Source organism: Cariama cristata, unplaced genomic scaffold, assembly GCF_000690535.1.
Source record: "Cariama cristata isolate BGI_N322 unplaced genomic scaffold, ASM69053v1 scaffold17080, whole genome shotgun sequence".
Taxonomy (NCBI): domain Eukaryota; kingdom Metazoa; phylum Chordata; class Aves; order Cariamiformes; family Cariamidae; genus Cariama; species Cariama cristata.
The window spans coordinates 99,038-124,065 of NW_009596609.1; the positions used below are offsets into that span (position 1 = coordinate 99,038).

At 48.0% G+C, this 25,028-nt stretch overlaps 1 protein-coding gene across 1 annotated transcript in view; it reads left to right on the forward strand.

Annotated features, from left to right (window-relative positions):
* The window catches only part of TTBK1 (tau tubulin kinase 1), a 97,103-nt gene extending 82,459 nt beyond the window's left edge, over positions 1–14,644 (forward strand). The window contains exons 15-16 of the mRNA XM_009706875.1: positions 11,496–13,084; positions 14,218–14,644. Coding sequence (XP_009705177.1) covers positions 11,496–13,084; positions 14,218–14,644 — 2,016 coding nt within the window. The remainder of the gene's footprint in view (positions 1–11,495; positions 13,085–14,217) is intronic.
* The last annotated feature ends 10,384 nt before the right edge of the window (positions 14,645–25,028 follow it).

The window sequence follows — 25,028 nt, forward strand, 5'->3', positions numbered from 1 at the left end:
CACAGCTACCACCTGTGATTGCAAACCATGTAAATAGCTGGTTAAACCCCGCTTCTGTTGTTGGGAGCTTGTCTCAAAGTTTCATTTAAATTGGTGCCTGGTTTCTGTGAGTGAGAAAATGTCTCAACTTCAGTTGCAAATACTACAAGCTCTTCCAAACGGGTATTTTCTGGGCTGGCAAAAGTGGCTGTCCCCATTCTCCAACCTGGGACTTGTTGGGGGAGATCCAAATAAAAATAGAAATAAATAAGGTATTTCAAACAGCCAGAACAGGGTAATTTTAAGTGTAACAGAGCTGATACTTTGCTCATTAATTCTAAACTTTAACTCACTGGTGTTTCCTCTTGTTGCCTGTCTTATCTGGAGGTACCACAGAGTGGTGGATTTTTTCCTTGCGGATTGGTGTCCTTCACTTTGGCACATATAATGACCGTTCTTCCCTTCTCTAGCCTGTGCCACTGGCATTAGGCCACTGAAGTATCTTGTTGTTTTAAACAAGCTCTGAGTTTCCTCTGCAAACCCATTTGGCAGCTAGCTTCTCCCCAGCTGCTTCTGCGGCAGTCAAACCTGGGTGTTACATGAAAAGGCAGCGTGCCTTTAAAAACCCATCAGCGATCTTTTTTTTCCTTTTTGAGGTGAAAAAATCGATTTTTTGTTAAATTTTTTGCATCTAGGACTTCTGGAAAGATGCCTATTGTTTCAAACTGATCAGGGATAATAAGCAAAGGTGTCCTCAGCAGCTTCCCTAGCCTGCTCACGAGGCAGAGAGATTGAGGGACTCCAGTAGTTGGGCTGCATTTCTTTTTCCAAAGGTGACGCTCAAGCCAGTTAACATACACCACCTTTTCTAACTCCTCTAGGCTGTGAGCACTTTGAGATGAGAAACAAAACAAATGTGGTTTGGGACATTTCTCTGCTCCGTGCTTCAAACATTTCTTCCAAAGGGTTCACTTCGAAGTGTTTAACTACCTCATTTGTCTTTTGTTTCGGTAGCATCACCAGGCTTTGGTACCATCTTTATCACTGGCTACACCGTCCCAAAGTGTACGGCCTCTTCCGAGAGACTTGATAATTTGTTTTGTAGTCGAAGTCTTCTGCAGTCAGATGGGAAACAAGGGCAAACACATCCATTTAGCCTTTCCAGAGTTTATTCAGAAACAATACTAATAGTTCCCATACTCGTACCTTCCTATAGCCTCTTAACCCAAAAGATGCCCAAGTGCTCTGTTTTTTCTGTGAGTCACTTCCCTGCTGTTTCACACGCGGGACCGCTGGAGGAAGTCAGCAGCAAATAAAGCCTTTTCAGAACATGTCAGGATGAAGCCAGACATGAGAGTTTGATGGCACGGAGAGAATTTCAGGAGGCAGAATATTATTTCATGATCTGGAAATTGTCAGGACAGTGGGTGGGACCCATATACCAAATATAACAAATATCATTGAGGCATTTCTCTGACTGCAGATCACCAGGAACTTCACTTGCTGTCTCATGTAAAAATGCACTATTTGAATCTGGTGCTGTGATCTTATGTAAATAAATTAAGACGAGAAAATATAACCATTGCTAGTTTAGTCCTGTATTGTAAAATATCTCAACAATAGGATGCACTGTGAGACTGAAGATCAGAAAGCATGGAAAGATGTGTTCAGTCCTTTTCCTGTTTTCTAATGACCTTCCTTCTCACTCCTCCATCAATTAATCTTCCATGATGTGTATATGTGGAACTTTTAAGTGCTTGGCAGCAGCACAAGATTGTTCTTGACAATATACAGAGATTTTCTACTGCTCATCTGGAGGGACTGGTGACAGACACCCACCATGTTTGTCCAGTGGGTCTAGCATCTCTTCCTTAGGCTATGTGGAGTCTCTGTGGTATCCGTTCGTATTACGACCATGTAATACTGCGTCAATGGCCTGATTTATTTTTATTGTAAACCACTGGGTTAGATGAGTGACACATTTTATTAATGGCTGTCAGTGGAGATTTATTCACGCCACTCTCAGAACTTTACCTGGAGCTGAGACCATTTTGCGACTTTCACACGGAATAAGAAAGGGCTCTTTTATCCCAGTCTATTCAAAAGAGAAGTTATTTTTCCTTTTCTGTTTTTCCTTTGGTGGCAAATGGGAAAGAACTCTTTGGAGATAGCGACTGTAAATTTGTCTAGCTCTGCTTGGCAGTAACAGATGGGCTTCAAGAGGCTAGCTGAAGAAAATAAAATTGCATTTCCTAGCAGGCAAGGTCTGAAGCCTTGAAAGTCATGGATGATTTGCAAAGCCCTGAACTCCTGTTGGAGTTTATAGTGAATAAATTGCCCCAGATATTTCTCAGCTGGAGAACATGGGGTGCTTTTCTTCTTGAGCTGCTTCCCCTGTAGTTACCAGCCCTCCCCAAAGTGACTGGAGGAGATGACAGTTTCTGGAGAGGCTGACCAAAGTAAGCCAGATGTGCTCCCTGATTTCACTCTTGTCCCCGGGGTGGTGTCGGGATGCTTTTTACTGGAGCTTCCATTTCTGATTGTACGTATGTTTCTGTGTGTTCATGACCCACACGTGAACAGCCACGCATGGTCATGCCTTGCAGAAGCGTTTCCGTGCTGGTAACGGGCCACTTTGCACACATCCAAGTGCTCCAAAGGCTGTTGCAAAGGATGAATCTCAATCACTTACAGAAAGTATCCTCGGGGTGTCTGGTTCAGATGGCACACCTGGCCTCCTTTGCACATTGTAGATCTGAGTTTGGCAACCTGGCCCAGCCCAGTTGTCTTAATCCAGTGTCTTGTAGCGTACAGATCCCTCCATTCGCCGTCAGCTGGTGGCAGAGTATTCTGGCGATAGGAACGGTGCTGGCACTTGGGACGTAATTTATTAGTATGCAAACACCTATTTTGGGTAATGTTAAAACATTAAATAAAATGCGTAAAGGCTGATCATTGCGGTACTACCTTCCTTTTTTGTTGCATTTTTATACCATGTGTTGTGCGTTTTGGGTCGCTATAACAGACAGACCTGCATTTGCAGTTCCATGGGACAGCACAAAGATTAATTTCTGGGAAATGTTTCTAAGTATTATTTGATGTATTGCAACCCCTTTGTATTACACCTGCCATTGCAAAAATGATGTTACAATGAATGTACATTTTAAACGAGCTGCTAACCATGTAACCTGGGGATTGGAAGTGATCCCCACTTTACATTCACTTGCATGTCTTTTAGTGTTTGAAAAGAAAATTACTTTATGTTTGGAGGTTTTATTTTTTCATATGCAAAGTGTTTCAAGTCAGTTACCTCATCTAGTGCACTTGCCTCATAAGAATCCCCAGGGCTTCCTCCAGCAACTCCAGCCAGTTTCTCAGTTTAATTATGAGTGCAATTAATTGACCTGGCAACGTGAAACACAGTAATGACAAATTTCCTTTGAACAAGTCAGATAAGGAGGATTTCCATGGGACTCTTGCCCCTTCAGCTTGGTCCTTCCTAAAAAAAAAAGCCAGATCAGGTTCTTACTCAGCACTGCTGACTTCTGGTTATTTTTACGACTAAGGAAGATGTTTAGCTTTCAGAACCTCCTCCTTCTTCTTTCTTGCTGCTATTAAGTTGCCTTTACAATTAGGGACTAGAACAATTTTTGGATGATCATTTCCTTCCACTTTACTCGCCATTTCCTGAGTCTCTTACGAATGATAAAAATGAGGTGATCCCCGTGTCTGCTCAGACCGGGAGCTCGGTGTTGACTCTTGCTGGAGACACTGGTGGGTGCAGAGGTGGGAAGCTAAGTGGCAGGCGTACCACCTTTACAGAGCTATTGCTTCCGTCCAAGATGCTAGGAAAACTGGCACAAACCTAACAACATGCGAAAGCACAAAGAGGGAGGAGCAGAGCACTTTTCCAGCATAGGACTGGACTGTCCTATTCACCTTGGTAAAAAAAAAACACAAATGAAGAGAAAGGCTGTGGAGCATTTGATGGTAAGATGCTGGAAAGAAGAACATCTCTCTGACATTTATGGTGCTGATTCTTGGAACGTGGAGATCCTGCAAGCAAGCGTGGCAGCTCTAAGACCCCTGCTACTTTTACCTCATCTGATGCTGGTTTGAAGAAAAGAGCTGCTTCGGAAACTCAGATTCTAGTTTCTTTCCGCTCACTGTTGTCAATCCTGCCAGATCTCCCAGTCCCAAGCAAGCTTAGTCTCTATTGGCAGAGGATAATGTCACTTCCAGGATATGCTAAGGTCCTGATAGTAGCCAAATCAAAGCTGTTACAGGGAAGACCGGACTACGGCTCTGTGTGCCATATGCATCTCTCAGGACTAAGGCCTCTTCCCATTCCCAATGGAACAATTAACGTCATGTTGGGAACTTGATTTCTGCTTCTCAGACTTTCCAGCTCCCATGAAGAATCTCAGGGACCAGCATATCCTTTCTTTGCATTACCTTGTGTCACCTGTTAGAATTCTGTTGCTGCTAAGCAGGAGAGAGTCCAAACCATGTTTAACCAACTGCTGTTCAAGTAGGAGGTGAACGTGGGTTTCTGGAGTCATTTCTACCGAGAGGAGACAAAAGCTGTAGGTAACCTATTGTGCTTGCTGGTTTGCTCGAGAAACTTCCATCTGCTGGGACTTCAGTTTGCTTGAAGCAGTGGATCTCAGGAAAGTCCCCTTCAAGCAGGTCTCCAGGGTTAGGAGGCACAACAGAAGGGCTTCCTCGAGTCGCCAGAAGTCCTCATCAATTGCTAGGGACAGAAGGTTTGAAGAAGCTGTAGAAGTTCATCTCAGGGGGAGGGCAGCAGGGAGACGGAAGGGAAGCAGCCTGCTGTAGCTTTAAAGGCGGTACTGAGTAGGGATCCGTTTGGAAGGACGTAGTTGACTAAAGGGATCCAAAGCTTGTTTTCCTTGAGTCTTTTTATTCTTCCTGTATCTAATCCCTTTAGAGCCTAAGATCAAACCCTTTTTGTACTGCAATAACACTGTAATATATGCTTGCACTAATTCTTCTGGCACACCGAGCATGCAAGACCAATTTAAAGCTTTTTTCAGAAGAAAAACACTGTACTATTGTGTATATAGAAATATTGAGAGAGAATTTGATTCTGTCTCCTGTATAAAAGCATGCATTGATTACCTGTATGTAGACCATGCTGTAAATGCTGCAGAGTACTGTAAAATCCTACACTTGAAACCACAATGAACAGGCAATGTCATCAAAAACAAACAAAACAGAAGCTGTGCGATGGATTTTGTGCCTTTTTTAAATCCATGTATGTTAATCCAGACAATCGGAAGAAAAAAAAAGCTTGTATACTAACAAAACCTTATTAAAGAATCAAAAAGGCAGCACCTTGGTGATGGCTGGGTTTTTTGTTTTCTTTCTTGCTTGCTTTTTCTACTCCCTTTGCTTTCCACCTCTGGGAAGGTGTCCCTTGCTTATCCATGGGTACATGTGAGCACCGGGCAGGGAGATGAAGGAGCTCTGGTAGAACAGTGAGAGTTTAGGTATCATTTATTAATGTGATCGCTGAAAACTTGCAGTTAAGACAGATCCGGGAATAGAAACAGAGTTCTGTGACTGTTGGAGATGTGTCTTGTGTACTTTGAGATGGCCGCACTGTGAGTTCAATTGACGTAAATTTGGGCCTGTAGCAATTTCACTGACTTGAACCCAGTCATGTATCACAGCAGTGGGTTACAACTAGCCCCAATTTAGGTAAGTTTTTAGAACTCTGCCTTGATGGTGACCAGCATCCAAACTGGCTAAACTTAAGCTAGTACAATTCAGCACCTACAAACACAGCAGGAACAGTTTATCACATTTTTCTTGGTTTTTTACACAGGGCATTTTCACCTGGCTGGCAGCGCGGTGTGCGCAGGTTGGGTGGATGGCTGTCTCCCATCAGACATTTGACAAGGTGTTTAAGAACGTCTGGTAAACTTCCAGCCCCTCCACCTCCCAAAACCCCTGAGAGATGGATGCAAAATTGTGGCTGTCCTGCAAGTAATGTACTCCTGCCTGGGCTGCTCAGTGCATCCGACCGTGCTGGCCTTTCATCCTATTTGAAAGTAGCCTCTGCTGTAGAGCAGCGTGTGGTTCAACCCCAGTTGCTGTTGGTCTGTCTGGGATCAGGTTGGAAGAGGAGACATGGCGATAGACCCTGTCTCCTTTGGTGTGAAGTGCACAGTTACTAAGTCAGTGTTTTTCTGAAAGTGGTTGGAGGCTGCAGGCGGTAGGTGCATGCAAAGGCTCTGGTACCTGTGGAAAGGGTGGTGGAAACTTTTCCCCTTGCAGGAGAAGCACAAGACCCCAACTCCTCAAAGGCAGAGAGCAATTTGTGAAGGCAGGTGACGGTCCGGGAGGAAGAGCTAGGATTAGGCTGTGGTCTCTGACTTACAGGGTTGTGCAGTATGTGAGTCCCTTTTTTCTTGTGGAAATGGTATGGAGGGTCAAGATTCTTCTGAGTCTGCCTCTAGCAGGGTCCAAAGCCCATCTGCTCTATGATGAAGGCCTCAAAGTGTGTTTTGGTTTGCCTCTGGAAGGCTGTTGGTACGTGGCAGACGTGTACACTGCAGAAGGACGCACTGATGCCATAGTGGTAACTATGGTCTGAGACATGGTTTAGAGCACGGTCTGAAACAGAACGGTAGGTAGAAAAGATGTGCCATTTTCTGGCTTTATGTTAAGCAAATATTGTGATATTTTTATTCCTGTACCAGTTGATTGGGGTTTTTTCCACAAATTATTGCATTTAAGATGTTTAAAACCAAGAGATGGGAGAGGAAAAAAAAAAATCCCAAATTCTATAGTCTAAGGGAAAATTAGCCTCACGCAGGAACAGTTCCGTTTGCCCCACGTCGGTGCAGAGCTGCTCAGGAGAGCAGGCTTTTCTGATGGACACCGGGCCCCCTGTGTGCCATCCCACAGACAGGTCTGCTGCGGGGCCATAGGCACAGGCAAGCTATAGGGTCTCTTCTTTACATCCTCATGAGTTGTGAGATCACCAGACAGCCGCACAGATGGAGCAGGTCCTGTCATTACTCTTCATTGCTGCAGGGATCTGGGCAGAACATGCGTGACTTAGCAGGACATATATGAGCACGTTAACAAGCTGGATGCCAGTACTGCTCCTGAACCCACCAACGTGAGGCTGCTCCGTGCTGCTGTCTGAGAAGAACAAGTCTGGCCACAGTCCTGGTTTCAAGGGGACCTGGGGACTTCTAATGCATGGCTGGAAACTTGCTGTAGCAAAGTGAAGACTGCATCTTTGCTGATTTTTGCATTATTTGCAGCATCACTGGGAGGTAGGAACTTTCCTGCTGCTCATATTGGGTGATATAAGTCTCCTCTGAGGATGTCCCAGTGCCAATGATCCTGCAAATTTGAAACCCCACCAGTTTACAGGAAAGACAAACCCCCAGACTCCACTTAGCCTTTCGTGAGCACAGGGGCAGAGATGGACTTGAAGGGGCTGGTTTCTGCCTCTGCCAAATATGAGCAGGTAGATCTTTTTGTCTCCTGCCTCTCCTTCATATTCTAACGCTGGCCTCTGTGCAAAGCAGGGGTATTTATTGCCTTCCAAATACATATGGTTACCCAGTGTAGTTACTAGCCAAATTGAATTTTAATGCCATCAAGTTTTATGGAGAGACAGAGTGTTAAAGAGGTGAAACGTGCAGACTTTGTGAGGAACACATGCTCAGACACATATACTGTCCTATGTATTCCTGGACAATTGACTGACAAGTCAAAAGAGAGTCAGGCGTGAAGACCTGAGCCCAAGCAGGTGGGAAAAAATGGTTCATTGTCCAAGGACAGGCAATGTGTCTTCTGTGCAAGTGAGGAACACAGGCAGAGATCAGAGCTTGCTGGCGGTAAAGCAAGTCCTTTTGACTCAGATTTGGCCAGCTCCAGTGTAGTTCTGCTCACTCACGGTCTTGGTAGCTTTTTAAAGTGGCATGGCTGCCTCAGCTCACGGTGTAGTTCCTGCTCATAGCGGAGGGAACCTAGCAGAGGGCCACCAAGATGATTAGGAACTAGAAACATAGGACATGAGGAGAGGCAGAGCGAGCTGGGTTTATTCCGCCTTAAAAAGAGAAGGATTGGGTTGGGATCTTATTTCTTTCTTCGACTATCTGATGAAAGGGTGATGCCAGATTCTTCTGGGAGGTACACAGTGAAAGGATGTGATGGACACAAGCTGCGTGAAAGGAAAAGTGGATATAGGACTTTGATATAAAGAAAAAACTTTTTCACCATGAACAACCTCAAAGACTAGATCAGGGTCCCAAAGAGGCTGTGGGATCTCTCTGTCCTTGGAGATACTCAAAACTCAGCTGGACAGGGCCTGGAGCAACCAGCTCTAAGTGAGTCCTGCTTTGAGGAACGGTTGGAGCAGAGACTTCCAGAGATTCCTTACACCTTTGTTATTCTACAATTTCAAGATGCAGGCTAAGCCTCTCTGCTCCTGATCTTCTGGCATCTTCCCACAGTTCCTCCCCATTGGTACAGCAGAGCAAAAAATTTCTTCTTCAGCCTTTGGGGAATAGTCCTAGAGCAGCTGAGCGCACTGTAGACGTGATGGCTGTCAAGAGAGGACACAAACTTCTCTAGTGAGGGCTTCAAATTGGGAACACCTTGTTCAGCAGACGCTTGCAGCTAGCTGCTGATCGTGTTAACTCAACAGTGAAGAGAGTCTCAGCCTTTGATGCCCTGGGACAGTCTTCCTTGTTAACACCTTCAGGTGATGATAGTAATGAAGGTAAGAAAATACATGTTAAAATAATATTTGACCCAAGAGACTTCTCATTAAAGTTTCTTTTAGTTGGGTTTGCAGGTAACGTCTGTCCTCCATATTTTTTGGCATATTTATGCTTTTTGGATTTTTCTCCATGGTGCAATTACAGTGGCAAAACAACCACAGCCTCAGGCTACTTTAAGGAATGCATTCTGGCAATTTTGGGGTACTGCATGCAACGGGTTAAGCAGTCCAAGTCTCCCAAAGGTAGGTAGAAGCCAAGTGATCACTGTTGTGCTTAGGGTGCAGTGTCCCTGCAAGGAAATAGAAAATACATGGGCAAAATGAAATGACAGACAGAGAGGCAGTCCATTTGCTAAATACCGCAAGGAATTTGTACAGCCAGAGGTGGAAGTATGTGGAGGTTAGGAAGGTATCATCTACAGCATGGCTCAATGACAGCAAAGAGAGACCAGAGCAGAAGAAGGAAGGAACAGTTGTTTTTATCACAGCAATGTCATGCTGTCCGGCTCAGTGTCATACCTTATTGCTCAGTGCAATCTCATCTCAGAAGAACTTCTGGTGTCTTGCAAGGGAAAGACCTGTTCAGGAAAGAGTTGTTGCTGGAGACAGGACTGCTGGTGGGACAGACTGCAGGGCATGGAAACCGTATCTCTGACCTATATAGGATGTGCCCTGCAGGACTGGATTCAATTCTCCTTAACCAGAAAGCAAATGAGATGACACAAGCTCCTAGAGAGCTCTCAGGAGCTGAGAAGAGACTTGTCGGGTTACATATGTAAGGAGAAACCAGTGATCCTCCATCTGTACCATCAACCACAACATCTAGAAAATGGGGTGAAGTAGAGCAGCAGGTGAACTGTTGTTGGGAATGGGGTACTCTTTCCAGTGGGAAGCTCAGCACAAGGCAAGGTGTTGGTCAGGGCTTCTTTATCAAGTGCGTCTGTTTGATCAGGACTCCAGAGACAGAACTTCAGGCGTATTTCTTGGGAAAACCAAATCCAGCCAACAGGCAGAATCCAATCTTAGGCTGCTGAATGGACAAATTTCCAAGAAATGCCTGAGGGAGGAAGCCAAGTGGGTAATTCCCTTTGCAAATGGTGGGATGTCCCTCTTACCAGTCCAAGTTCCACATCTGTTATCCTGATACAAAAGGTAGAGTGGGTCAGTGAAACTGTAAATCAGGCTAATAACAGGCCATCTTCAGGGCCAGGCTTCAGCTTTAATGAAAGAAGAGAAGCAGCTTTGCATTCCAGAGGCATTGCCAAAACCAGCCTGTGTATAAGAGAAAAATTAAATGGATAGCAACTTATCTCCATGCGTAACAGCCCGATGCTGCCCACCAATCTATTTGAAATGTCCCTGTTATACACGAACATAAAGATCTTACATTTTTCAGGCATACTAATAGGGCAGTTGCTCTGCACAGAATAACATGCAGATTTTCAGCACAACTTGAAATTGTGACGTCGGACTGAAAAATTATTGAGGGCTTTTTTTCCCCTCTAGAGACAAAGAGATCTGTTCCCATAGCCAGGTGAATGTGCTCGCTGTTGGCAGCTCTGTAGCCCACATAAATGGGTGCTTGTTTAGTCGTGTAGCCTAAATATCCTCTGATGCTGTCCAATGCCGCTTGAAAAACCCAGATGTTTGGAGCCCTTCTGTTCATGATTAGGACTTCTCAAGGGTAACATGTGATGCATTATTGACTGGTGGGGTTTACGGAGAGGCTTTTGTTTTCCAGCCCTTTTAATAGAAGGGTAACCTAAATGGTTGTTTGAAAATCCATTTTGCAGAGTGGTGCTGCTGTGGTTTTCATTTACAATCAAGTGTTAATTAGGCCAAACTTCGATGAGCATTTCCTATTTATTTTGCCCTGGTTTTGCTTGCTTGGTCAAGTGTGTGCGTGTATGTGTGAGCTGCTGCTTTTCTGGCAGTATTATTTACAATCATTTCACAGCCTACTCCTGGCACCTTATGGGCAGTCTCTCCGTCACTGATTGCTGCTCAAGAAACACTGCTTCCACCAACTGTCCTCTCCTCCCGTTGCTCCCCGGCATCTAATAAAGATACTTCATATGTCAGCTTTCGTGACTGACTTGCTGATCATTTTAGTGAATGCAGAAGCCTGTTGAAAACAGAATTGGGAGTAGCTGGGGGGATGTGGGAGCAGAAGGGAAGGACAATAAGGCAACAGGGGAACACAGGAGCACTGCAAGGGTTGTTACCCCAGGAACAATGGTGGATGGTACTGGCAATTTATCAGGATGATAAATGGAATGATCAGGAAATTTATTTAGCCCAGAGGGCCCCCTTGCATTCACCGTGGCCTGGGTATAAAAGAGGGTTGCTGAATGGTTCTAGTAAGGAAGGAGTGAATCTGTAAATATATAAATACTGAAATGAATATATAAATACTGAAGAAGATCGGGAAACATGAAAAAGCCCTGAGGAATTGCTTGCAAACAGCTCTTTTAGGTCCAGGTTAAAGACTGCTAACAGAGGAACTCCTTTGGCACATTTTTTTTTGCCTTCATTGATAAGTATCTGTGAAACCTCCTCTCGGAGTTTTGTGCGAATCGAATGATTGAGTGCTCAGGCATGTATTTTGAAAGTGCGATGGACTAGAGGCTTTCCACTGATGCTTCCCACTGCTGTTGATCCTGATGTCTTCTGTGTTAATGCTATGTCTGAATACTAACCCTTTTCTTTTGTCACATCTGTCTTCTTGCAGGCATATATGCTGAAGTCATTTGAAATGAATGGTCTGCCCAAGGCGGTGCCTTTAAGTTTGCCTTATCAAGACTTCAGAAAAGATGTGTCAGACTACTGGGAAAAGCCTAAGGTATCCCAGCGGATAAAGAAAGTTGATTTCTCAAATGTTGTCTTGACTGCTCCTTGCAAACCCCTGGAACCTTATCTGGAAATGAATGGAAAAGAGGAGGAGGAAGAAGACGAGGAAGAAGATGAGGAGGAGGAGGAGGAGGAAGATGAGGAGGAGGAGGCGGAGGAGGAAGGGGATGAGATTGACATGCACAGTGGCTCCAGCAGCGACCTGAGTCAAAAAAGCACAGAGCGCAGCCAGGAGTGCGCACCATCCACACTCCTGGCCGATGACCAGAAAGGATCCAAGGGTCGAGCGTCCACTGCTGATGGGGACCTGGAGCTAGAGGAAGGCTCAAAAACACTAGTGCTGTTTTCACCGGGTGATCTGAAAAAGTCTCCAGTGACCACAGACTTGGTTCCAGAAGTTGATCTGGGCACTCTTGCTGCACTGACACCCCAAAGCGAGCGGCCACAGCCCATGGGTAGCCAACTGGATGTATCCGAGCCAGGGACCCTGTCCTCAGTCCTTAAATCTGAACCAAAGCCTCCCGTGGCAGTGGCTACAGCTTCCTCCCCCTTTACCAAAGTTGAGCGCACATTTGTTCATATTGCTGAAAAGACCCACTTAAATGTCATGTCTTCCAGCGGCCAGCTGATGAGGCATGAGGAATACATCCCTCCGGGCCAGTTTGAGGAGGTCATTATCGAAGAAGAGCTGGAGGACAACCTGGTGCTGGTAGAGAACGGAAGCATACATTCGGGGCTAGAAGGGGCAGAAACAGAGAGCTGTGCGCTTTCGGCTAATCCCATTGAAATCACCACAGAGACAGTGGGGGAGCAGCTGGCCCTTCCCAATGGCGTAGGAAAGCCTCCCGAGGACAAGCCGGAGCTCTCAGACAAAGTGGCCCTCTCATTGGATTTGGAAGAGCCGGGCAAGATGGTTACAAGGGAGCCTGACCTTGAGAAGTCAGCATCGGTGGCAGAACACCTTAAGCGAGCAGAAACCCTCCTCGACACGCCGCAGCAGGGCCCCAGGAGACCTTTGGGCTCCAGGTACAGAAGTCGGATACCCATTTTGTTCTCTGAGGAGGACACCGGCTCAGACCTTTCAACTTCCCTCTCGGCCAAAGAGAGGCTTTATAAGAGGGCAAAGCAACCTGACTTGGCTCGCCTAGTGATGGAGAAGAGGCAAAACCGCCTCCTTCGACTGGCCTCGGGGGCCTCCTCCTCAGCATCCTCCAGCGATGAGAGGCGACGGGCCTCAGAAACCCTGTCAGCCACTGGTTCTGAGGAGGACACCCACGACTCTGATGACTCCATCCCAAGGAAGGCAGGGAAGGAGAAGGCTGCCCTCCTGGGGAAAGAAGAGAGACCCATAAGCACAAAGAGCAGAATTCCTCGGCCCATCACGCCGGTGAAAACATCGCTAGAGGCAGCGAAGTCCGAGAGCTCCATGACCATCGCGATGGCAGTGCTATGTAGCTCCACACAGGATGCGGCTGTTGCCTACAGGTAAGACCAAAATGGTGAGCAATGCAAAATGTTGGAGTTGTTAAGGAGGTGCAGCCAGGGCTTTGCTCACCTCCCACTGCTTTACCCTTCACTTGGCTTGAATGCGTGGTCCATCCCTGTTTCCTACAGTCATTTCAGCTTACCAGTGTGTGTGATTTCCCACCTCTCCATCTCCTTTGGGTCAGTCTGGCCAAAGGGCCAAGCCTCTCTTCACTTGCCCTGGATTTGAAGCCTTCTTCCCTGCCGTGAGCTCTTTCATTTGGTCTGATTCTGCTGATAGCAGGTGTTGAGCTCTCAGTTTTGTAGCATGGACAGCATGGCCATGACTCTACAGGGAGACCCAACCTGGCTATTGTGATTAGAGCTGCAAGGGCTGCGAGGTTGCCAGTTGTGGTCACCTCGGAAGATGGCCAGCACGAGAAGAGCTGGAGAGAGGGAGGTGCACACGCATGGGCTTTGGCAGGGACCTAGAACAGTGTGGGTCACCTCCACGTGGTCTGAATTCCCTATACATCCCTGTGCCTTGACTTTTTTTTGGAGGTACCTGGCTCTCTGTCAAATAAGCACAGAGATGTAAGTGGAGATGGACCTTCTGCATTCACCAGTGTTTGGCTTTTCTGCCTGGCCATGGGGCTGGAGGTCCAGCCCAGGAGCAGAGCTGCTGCTGTGGCTCTGCCACAGGTCCAGCAACTTCTGCTCTTTCAGAGGCATGAGGTGAAAGGAGGGGATCCCTGTGGGTTGGTTTATCTTCCAGCACAGTTACCGTCAGAGGCCAGCTGGTACAATCCAGCTCATACCCACGTTCCCAGATTGTATCTCCTGCCTCAAAAGAAGTTGCTGCATCCATGCTGCATGTTAAGAAGAGTCCCAGATATGTGCTGTCAACCAAACCATGCCTGCACATTGTCCCAGAGGGTGCTGGGGGATCAGGGCAAACACGTACTAGTTAATAGCACCGAGACTTACAGGGTGGTATTCAAACCAGTGCCCCATCTTGTTCACAGCACAGCTCCTGTCATCCTGGGGCTGGAGACTCCCTGTAATTGCCCAGCAACATTCATGCCAAGCCTGCCAGGAACCTGGAGCCCCTTGCAGAAATTCCCCTTCATCCTCCCTCTTCTCTTCCCGTGCAGGCTTCAGGCACAGAGACCAGCTGGAAGTGTCCCAAACGAGTGCCGAACAACGCAGATACAAAGTCGGCTTCCTCCTTCACCGAGCTCCACTTCTCTTCCTCCACGGAGCAGCTCACGGAGGTCCAGCTGTGCATCCCCTTGGAGCCCTGTCCTTCCTTCAAAAAACCCCAGTGCTTCCCCCAGAAGCCAGCTGCCGCCTCGGAGGTTAAGTCCTTCTCCCTGCCGACAGCATAAGCCAGGGACTGCTCCTCAGCAAGTTCCTCCTTCCCCCCGACCTCAGCACCCAGCTCAGGCCCTGGGGCCGACAGGAGATTCCCTGCCCTCTCCTGGTGTGGCCAAAAAACGACAAAGAGGAAAAACCCAGACTCAGAGTCCAGCAACCAAAGGAAAGCAGGTGTCCCTGGAAAGTAAGGCAGCTGCCAGATAATGATCTTCTTCTGCCAGCCCAACAGACTGGGTAACTTCTGCATATAGTATACACTTGAGATGCTGCAGCACAGCCTTCCATGCTGGACCCACGAGTGTATAGCAGTAGCTGTACTTCAATGCTTCACTCACTCTCACCCCACACCTTCGCGATCTGCTCCCACAGGCCTGAGAGCCTCTGAGCCACGGAGCCTTCTTCAAGGGAGAACATCCAGCCCGCAGCTCACGCTTGCTAACGCACAGCACCAAGCAGCGACCCAGGCAGCCTGCCTAGTGCCTGACCCTCCTCCTTCCCCAGGCATTCCCCTCTCTCTGTTAGCAATACCAGTCGCCAACACCGACCCTGGCTTTGGAAAGAGGAGCAGAGATGACGAGAGCAAGGCCTGCTGGAGAGGAAGGCTCCTGTCCTGCAGGCAGCTCTCCCCTCTCTCCTTGCTGGGAAAATGCCAGCCTTGGCCACCACCATCTACCTGAGTGTTGGCTTGCGTCCTGCCACCTGTGTTAGCAAGGGATTGTCACCAGCTGAGCCAAGAGGGATGGATGCGTCCTTGTGTGCCGAGATAAGAGCAGGGGCAGGGTGGAGGGGGTTCTTCTCTCCTTTCCAGAGGTGCCTCTGCAGGTGGGAATGGGAGACAGGCAGGTCTTGCTGGATGCTCCTACCTGCTCCAGTATGTCCCACGGAGGAGGCCGTCTGGCATTGCTGCTCAGCGGCACTGCTGCTGTTTCAGCGGACGCCCGTGTGGTGGGTATTTAGATGGCAGTATGGATGTATTGGCAGCTTACTGGGAAATATAAGAGCGCTTGCTAATTGATGTAGAAGGGATCTACGGCAACCGTTTTCTGTCTGAAATACCAAACTGTGATCTGTGGAGACCACATCTCCCGTCATGAGTGGTTCTTCTCGACCCGAGTGTGGCTGGTGCCACAGTCCCGTAGTCCGCCAAACACAGCTCCATCCTGAAGATGTGAATAGTCACTGGATGCCTTTAGCTTGGGTGCCCCTTGCACCTAAATTCCTTGTGCTTTAATTGTCACGCTCTTGGTGTTTGTGAATTTTGGCACTGTGGTTGAAAGTTCCCCTACATGGCAGGGTGGGAAATTATTATCCTGTAGTATACTCAAAAGCTGCTGCTTTGCGAGGAGAGGTTTCCTGGCACGCCGCGGGTACCTTGCGCACTTCTAGCTAAGAGTACAGTGGGGTGAGTTGCGGAGGTCGGGTTTATGTCTTTCTCTTTTTGGTGCTCAGCTCTTCCACATGTCACGTGAGATCTAATAATGTGAACGGAAAAGCAAGGGCTGTGTTCTTCGAGTAATATTATCAGAGCAGAAGCTTAGCACTCCACTAGAACTAAACCAACCAACTTTCTAGCCCCCTGACTAATTAGGAAGGGTTGAAAATGAAAGCCAGGAGGACTGATACCTGTCTGAGCTTGATGAGATCTTGAAGTAGTCATAAAATTTTCCCCGCACCTCACAAGGGGAAACACTCCAGACCCAAATACTTTGGGCTTCATTCACACCGTTGTCATGCCTAAAAGAGGCTTTGCATGAGGCAGAATAAAACCATTCCCGCAGCTGCAACTAGCTGCAAATATTTACTATTTGCAGACAACAAAGCTCGATAGAGGAGTCTGGGCAGTAATAACCTTGATTCATTTGAACATAGATACAAACAGTCGCACTCATGGCCATCAAGTCCAAGGAATCCTGAAGTTGTTCACATCTGCAGGAACTGTTCTGGAAAGGAGCATGAGAGCTGTGACGGGGTGGCTGGGAGACCAGGATGCTCCTTGGATAGCTGAACAGGGCGATGTCTAGAAATAGGTAACAGGAATTACCTCTTTATATGACAGTCTCAGTGTTGCCAATGCTAAGAATTTATTTAATCTAGCTCAAAGTGTTTGCCGTTTTCCATTGATGGTGTTCACCTTAGTAGAGTAAGAAGCCCAGCTTCTAGTCTAGAAATATGCCCTCATCTTTGCAGAGAAGCATTGGGAACTCCAAGGTCAGGTTGTGGACTGAGCTGATGTTGCCACCAAAAGCAGTGGTCCCTCCGAGTTACAGCTGCTTCGTTGCACTGTCCCACCCCCTTACGCCGGTTCAGCTATTTGGTGAAGTGACTGGAAATGCTGATCCAGCATGACCCCAAGCGCTCTGTTTTGCTGGATCGGTTTTCGTCTGGTTCAGTATTTGGTCACACAAATGCTTGTGCCAGAAGTGGATGAAAGAGAGGACAGGAGTGTGATCGCTTCTTCTGGTGGCACTAAACCTTCATGTGAGTTTGAAGTGTAGGTCAAACCACAACCTCAATGTGTCCTGCATGTTTAGGAACTAGAAAACAGAATAAACCCAAACACATATTCTTTTTGGAAACACAAACCGTAATGGCACTCCTAGTAATTTGTTGGGGGACTGTTCATTTTAGAGTGCTCAGATGGTAAGACTTTGTTGTGAAGCCTTTACCAGATGCTCCATCCAGGTCTTAGATGCACATGCCAAAAATGACATTGAAAGAACTTGAGAAGAGGGCTACAGGACTATTAACAGGGTTAGCAAACCTGGCTTATTGTGGGAGGCCAATGAAGCACAATCAATGTATTTGTTCAAGAGAAAGTTTAAAGGAGAGTTTTCTGCAGCCCAGTTGTACCCACATCAGGAAGGAAACTCCAGGGCAGAGATCTTCCATCTGGCATATGAAAGCAGGGAAACCAGAGTAGCCGAGAATGGCAGATGAAGAAATTGGGCAGGCTTTTAGTTGTGAAGCGACTGTCCAGTGAAATCCTTTACAGGAATGTAGGGACTTTTTCTAACTAAAAGGTTTTTCTGAGTAACCTAGCTGTCTTCGAAGAGGTCTTCCTACCATGACCCAACCACAAGTAGCAGGCAGAATGCTGGTGACACCAAGGTATGGTATCATCTCTCTTTGTGGTGCAGTAGATTCCTGGTCCTGCAAGACACATGCCAAAGCTATCACATGTTGGAGAGCCACCAGACAGATCCCACACGTTTCGGAAAGCCAGTGAAAGATTTCCAGCACAGAAAATAACCATTCCCAGGGGTGTTTGAGAGGACTGGGCTGAGAATGCAGCTTGGTCCACAGAGATCTGGGACTGGCACGAGTTATCTCTCCTTGTGGTTGTCCTACCAGCCTGGCATGGAGGGGAACAAGGGAGTGCATCAACAGCATGGGGCTGCCCCAGTCATTTTGGGTGAGAGTGGGCTGTGCCATCGGGTGCAACGGCGGTGAAGGTTGGCTGATTCCAGCAATGCTTTCTGCCTGTGCAGGAGCTTCTGGGTGCTGTCACTGAAAGGTTTCTAAGGGTCGTTCCTGCAAGGCTTGAATGTCCCTGTGTATCCCATGGGTTTGGGTCTCTGGACCTGCTCCCAGTGGCAAGCGATACTGTGGTCTTGGCTGGATGTCACGTTGGTTCTTTTATGTCTTCACTGAAGTTATTTTTACAGGAGCTTCAGTGTTGACCTCTTCCAGTCAAGTGGATTATCAAGAATTTGCTAACAAGAGGTGGTCCACAGGGCACTGCCTGGCCCGGGCATGCTTGTAAGCCCTCTGTTAGCAGCCCATGTGCTGCGGGAGATGATGTCTTAACCGCTTTTTCAGGTGTCAGCAGAGGGACTCAGGAAAGCCCCTGCAATGCGGGTACTGCTCTGCATCTCCTCCCTGGCTCTAATTTTCAAGGTTCTGCCCTTCAATTGCTCAATGATGAGCGTGATCGCAGGGTAAGCCCATCACTGGGGTGCTGAGCACACCCCCATTGCAGAAGTTCCCATTCCTCTTGTGTGTCACTCTGGATGGATTTTCCCAGCAGGCAGGTAGACCAACAGGGAAGCTGGAAGGGCATCTGCCATAGTTGGAGCAAACACCAGAGATCATGTTTGGGGGCAGGAGGGGATGAGGCCTGTGATGTTAGGGAGAAGTTAGGTGGTTGAGGGATGCCAGATGATCCAGTCTGGCATTGCAGGACATGGTGGGTTGTCACATCTTAGAAAGGAGGGAGACGCAAGACCCTGCTGTTCTCTTCCAGGAAACATGGTGTGCAAGCTCTGTCAAACCTCAAGAACACACAGGGCTGCTCGAACACTGCTGTTGGTGTGTGGCTGCACCCTTGCTTCACTGCAAAGAAAGGAAGACGGAAGAGGAGATCGAGCTGACCAGAGCAGAGGAAATGGCTAGAAAGAATAAAGAAAACTGTTTGGAGTCAGGGGTGGAGAAGTAGGTTTGCCAGAACTTTCCTATGTTTGTGGAATTTCTGGGAACAGCCTGACACTACGTGGTTCCTCATCGGTGTCTTTGCTGCAGGGTCTGTCCTGGCCAACTGCAGATGGTTGTGCCCATGTGTGTTTTGAGGGGACTCCTGGGACAGGCCATGCCTGCGTCTGTGCGCACATGTGCATGGGTGGTAGGAAGGGATAGGACTTGTTCAGGGGAGCACTGGGGGTCCTGTGTGTGTTGGGACCGTAAGAGTCTTTGGGACTGCCTGGTATCATGAGATAAAGCAAACGCTCTACTGAGAGTCTTAGCTTTGCTGGGATCTGCAAAGGTCCCATCTCTTTCTTATCTGCCAGCTGAGAAGATGGCACGCTGGCTGGTAAAAAATAAGTCAGTGGCTGCTGTCTGACCAGGAGATGCTTGCAAAGAAACAGGGATACAGGGTGGACGTGCCAAGTGGTGAATCTGAAAGACAGTTCTCAGCACTGAGCCAGTGTGACAACAGATCATAGGAGCAGAGGGAGCAAAAGGACCGATGGCACCAGTCAGACTAATGCCGTGGAAGGGCTTAAACACAGGGATGGAGCTGCTTGACTGATTTGTCTGGTTTGCAGTGCAAACACTTCTGCTTGTCTTGGTGCAAAAGGTGTTTCGGTAGCGGACATCTCCGAGTCAGTTGTGCTTGGATTCTGTGAGAGGCAGGAGACTTTGCTTGCCCTTTCTAAGTAAAGAATATTATTATATATATATTATTATAACAATATAATATAAGTAGTGCCCATTATGTATAGTGGCTAAAGGTTGAAAAGGATCCTGCTACCTTCAAAGTAGTGCCCTGATGCTACGTGACTTCTGACGTGTGCAGGAGTGACTGCTGCGTGCGGTGAATGTGGATGGAGGAACAGGGTACCACTCTACCAAAGTGCATGTGAGCTGTGAGGCGCCACTCACCTGAGCGTGAACCAGGGGCAAAGCACCCCAACATGGATGATTGGCAGCCGTCATGCTTGCCATCAGAGTTGGAATAACTGCCGGACTGCCACACATCTGTGTGTGGCATGGAACGGGGTCTGGAGGGTCTTTGCTCACATGGCTGCCCTTGACTAACACAAGCATCATTTGTTTGTTAGCGAAATGCTTCAATCCAAAGCAAGTTGTGTTGGGGCAAGAAAATCTTTTGACGTTTCTCCTTTCCGACACAGAGGTATTTTCTCAGTGTAGATCCTCTGTAAGAAGATAGCCAAGTATCTATTGATAGCCTGACCAGCTCCAGTAGCAGCTCAATGGTCCCTTAGCACACTTCTTTCTTCTCTGTATCGTTTACTGACCCATGGCATGACCCCACCACTATTCCATGTGCACAGACACAGATGCCTACCTAAGGCCTTGCCCCACGCATCAATCAACTGCAGTTAAATTAATCTTGTGACCACAGTAAAAGTCCCATTGTGGACATAATGAGTTCAGTATCAAATGAGTTCTTCTGGCTTAACCGAAAGGTGCTCCAGCAGTGCTGGGCTGGTTTCACAAAGCACGTAGGGACCACCTGGGAGTATGCAACCACCTTTGTTTCCATCTGTTTGCTGGCTGCACGTGAGGGAGAGGGCTTGGGCGCCTGTTCAGGCCCTTTCCTTCTGTGGTGCGTGCCTGTACCACTGAGAGCGGGTGGGAGCCCATGGGCTCACCATGTGCTGGGTCCCGAGGTCCTCTACAGAACCCCGAATGGTTGGTTTGCTCTTTCACAGCCTGGTGCTGCACTCTGAGGGGCTGGGACCATGCTGATCGTGACAGCAGAGCCAGCTGACGTTAAGACAGGTTGGCAGCATCTCCATGAGCGTTGGGGTTGGTATCTTTGTGAGGCTAGAGGATAGCCCTGGTTGCAGGTGAGCTGTGATCCCGAGTAGAGCCAGAATCCCGTGAAATGACAGTGATTTGTACGCCGTAACTCTCCTGTCCCCTCGTTCCCCATTTACCTCCTCTGGCCAATCTCATCTTCAAAGTCACGGTGTACTCCCTGCAGGTCAGTCCCTCTCTGGCTGGGGGACTGAAGCCCTCCTGGCTATCTGCAGAGCGTGAGGCAGAGTTGGTCACCAACCTATGCAGCAGGCCCTGCGCCATGCCGGCTGGTGCTCTGGGTTATAAGGAGGGACGTTAGCCCTTTCATTTCTGGAGCCGCAAATGTCTGGAAAGCAGGTTTAAAGTACACGTTGATGCCCTCTGTGCTAAAAGGAGGAAATCCAGAGGTGGGTTCTTGGTAGGGACCGAGGTGAGAACTCCTCCTGCTCTTGGCTCCTAAACCAGAGGAGGCTTTCAGGGGTGAGATGTCTGCTTTGGCGAGGGTGCTGCTGGGCTGGTATCAGCATGGGGCTTGCCAGTAGCTGCTCTGCTTCTGTCTTGCCACGTTATTTCCTTTGCCCTGAGCGCAAGGAGGTCTGACACAGGGTTGCTGGAGGAGGCAGGGGCTGACATTTACTCAGGAGGTGGGTAAATGGCTGCTGGGGTGCAAGGCAGAGGCTCTTGGACCATCGCCTGTGGATGGTGAGATGAGATCTGCAGGACGTGGGGGTTTAGGCGAGGAGCCCAGGCGTAACAGTGTGTGTGTGAAAACCAGTGTCAGCAACACTGCGGTGCTGTGGGTCCTGGGCTGCTTCTTCTCCGGACAGGAATTGAAGCTGGAAACGCAGATAATTTTGTATATCTCCTTTTAACACGATAGCATGTGACTCTACACTCAGACACTGTATCTGGCACACCAACGTTGTTTTCCTTCACCTCTGGCACAGTCTGATGAAGTCTTTTGGCCTGGAGACAGGACTTCTGCTCCTTGGTACTGCCTGCCTGGAAATGTGACTGGGTCCCAAGGCTAAATCTCTCTACGTATCTTCTTTGCATTCTTTAGGAAAGCAGCTGGAGAATGTTTACACACTGCAAACAGAATGTACGACTCCGACCGAGGAACCACAATCCGGTTCAACTGCATGGCAAATTTCTTGGCCATAAAATCTGGCATGCATCACAGAGGCCCTGTCTGTGTACAGATCCACCTGGCATTTGTCATAACTTCAGATCACGTCTTTAAAAAAAAATAAATGATGATGCCATTTCTTGTTCCTATCAGACACAGTTGTCATTAGATTTGTTATTAAAAGGGGATTCTTGATCATGCCATTAAAAGCGTGTCTACCTTTTCATTGGTCTCTTCTGCCCTTTATTGGTGTTGCCACATGTGGAGCAGAAATACCACCTGAATTGCTGGTACGGGACCTTGGCTACGATTGTGCTTGGGTTTCATTCCAGCTATGTGGCAGCTGTGGCCCCCCGTTCCTTCTCTGAAATCTCCCGCAGAGCTGTGCCTCAGGTTGCCATAAAATCTCCCAACAAGGTACATTACTTTTTCCCATATCACAACAACTCAGTTGGCTGCAACCAACCCCAAAACACATCCTGGCAAGGACCAGGAGCATTCCCTTGTTTCAATATGAGCATCAGTGATGCGGCTCCTGCCTTGTGCGTGTAAACAGGTATGCAAAAGCTGAGAGGTGTACAATTTGCTGGTAGCTTTTCCCTATGCCACAGTGGTGATGTTGGCTCTCTCTTCTCTTTTGGCTTGGGATTCATGCAAGCAGGCAAGGTCAGCTTCAAAGAATGCACCAAAGCAGGGGCTGTTGGTATTCATGCAAGTGTTTCTGCACCACAGACATGTTCCTTCACCATGAATCTTGTTCACAACCACACTGGAGGCAGCAGGCTCAGCTATCCACCTCCAAAACAGCATCTGTCAGAGCACAGCCTGCAGTTTTTGTAACAAAAAGAATGATGCTTTTAGGGTAGAAGCTTTGTGGTGGTACAACCTCCCCCAGGCCTCTCTGAGATTTCAGGATACGCTTTGTGTGCTCCCATTGTGCTGTTATCTTGGGCTGGGGTCTTGGGCAATCCCTGGCCACACCTGGGCCATCTTTAGCTGGACTGCTATATCAGAATGACTCAGCATCAGTTGTGGCCAGAATGGAAAATACTGGACACAACTTGAGACCCTATAAATAGCAACCCAAGGGAGACCCTTGGAGCTTTCTGGGACCGCAGCGGGCTGTGTGACCCAGCATCTCCCCCTGAACTGGGATGCCTCTCAGGGTAAATTCTGCAGGAATTGCCAGATTATCTGTTGATGATTTCGCGAGGACTCAAAGGCCTGATTTTGCACGGTTCGCCAACCATCTGTTGATGAATGCCGGCATATTGAGTGAGTAATTCATGAAACTCATGAAAAGGGAAATTTTGATCACAGGTTAACCTCTGTGCGTGTGTGTGTGTGTGTGTGCGATTTAACTCGGAACTGTTTGTCTGCAGGTGTGTGATGTGATTTAACCTCCATCTGTGTGTGCAACCCTGCTGTCAGTTTTGGGTGACCTTGTCATTCTCAAATCTTTAACAAAGTCACTATCTGGATTGTAACAAATTCCATTGAATCTCTCTGTTAAATTGGCTGATGATTAAGTGCTGTTAAGAATTACGTACCCTAATCTTGTGAAAAATATTAATAAATCCTAAATTTCTGCTAAATCAAAACTGTGTAAAAAATCATATGCGCGACAGTGATATAAAGGATTGATTGTACACATCTAATTCCTTAGATACAAGCCGTTGACCAAGTCTGGGACTATGAGTGGAGGCAGCCTCACCCAGACTCCTCTCTGAGAAGGAGTTTAGAAAGCAAGGGGGTCCTTTCTGAACCTCGTGACTCAAGGGAAGGCTTTTCTTCCTCTTTGTACCTCTTCCCTTAGACATAAACTGTTGACCAAGTTTGGGAGTAAGTCTGGATCCAGCTGCAACTAGACTTCTCTCGGAGGAGGAGTTTAGAAAGCAAGAGGGTCCTTTCTGAACCTCACGACTCAACGGGAGGGCCTCCCTAACAGCTCATCTGGCCCTATCCTCTACACAGTAAATAATCAATCTTGTTAAGTCACTGCCGCATTTATTATCAAACTTTTTAAATTGCTGTTTTAAATATTTTGCTACTTCTCCCTTGTGAGTGAAGCGCATCGGTCCATCTGAGACAAGCCTAGATGCCACAGCTGAGTAACGTTTGTGCAGTTGTCTGCGGGACCCACGCCTGGCTGGTCCATCCAGTCCGTCTGGGACCTGCCTGGGGGGTCTTCACCAAACTCCAGAGCTGGGCAGGGCCAGTGTTTTACACAACTGGACCCTTGCTCTCCTGCTTTATATGGTCTTCCCACTTTGAGCACCACCAGGATCATTACAGTATTTCACTGGCCCCATCTGTACCCCGTGCTGAGACCAGCCAGCTGGGGCTGCAGTTGGACCTGCACATTAATATGGTGGAAGTGGAGCAGAAGCAAACCAGTAACTTGGCATGGTTTGACTTTTAATACTCTCTGACAGTCTGACATTGAAGCTGAGGACAGCTCCTACAACTGTCGTTTCACCATCTGTAAGTTGCCCAGTGGCTACCGTGTGCAGACCACATCCAGGTATGTGTAGTACAGTTTCTTACCTAGGTTTGGGAAGGGGTGGTGGAAGAGGGAACAGGGCAGCTACGAAGGATCATTTTCATCCATTGGTAACTTTTGTACCTCGACGGTGGCCGAGCCCTGGCACAGGCTGACCAGAGAGGTTGTGGAGTCTCCCTCTCTGGAGATATTCAGAGTCCACCTGGACGCGACCCTGTGCAACTGCTGTAGGTGACCCTGCTATGGCAGGGGGTTGGACTGGGTGATCTCCGGAGGGCCCTGCCAACCCCCACCAGTCTGTGTGATTCTGTGATTCTGTAGGTCCATACTCCTTCACCACCTTCACCTGGGCACCTTTACTGAGCACTCTGCAGGCAGGATTAGACACAGCTTACAGAGGGCCGTCCTTTGTAGCCTGACGCAGGTAGTACAGGGCTCACACCACATTACTTGGCTAAACATGCATAAACTGACAGCTACCTTGCAGGCACCCAGCAGACGTCTGCTGGCAAGTGGGTGTTAGGTTCTGTGGGTCCCTGAAATAGGGTCATTCTCCTGGTGCTCAGTTGCCATCTCAGTTTCTCTGCTGCTTTTTTGGAGGGTTTCGTCTGTGAGTCCTTCTGCTGCTCAGTGTCACCATCTCAACCATTTTACTTTTGCTTGTGTTTTTGGTTTTCCTTGCTGGGTTTGCT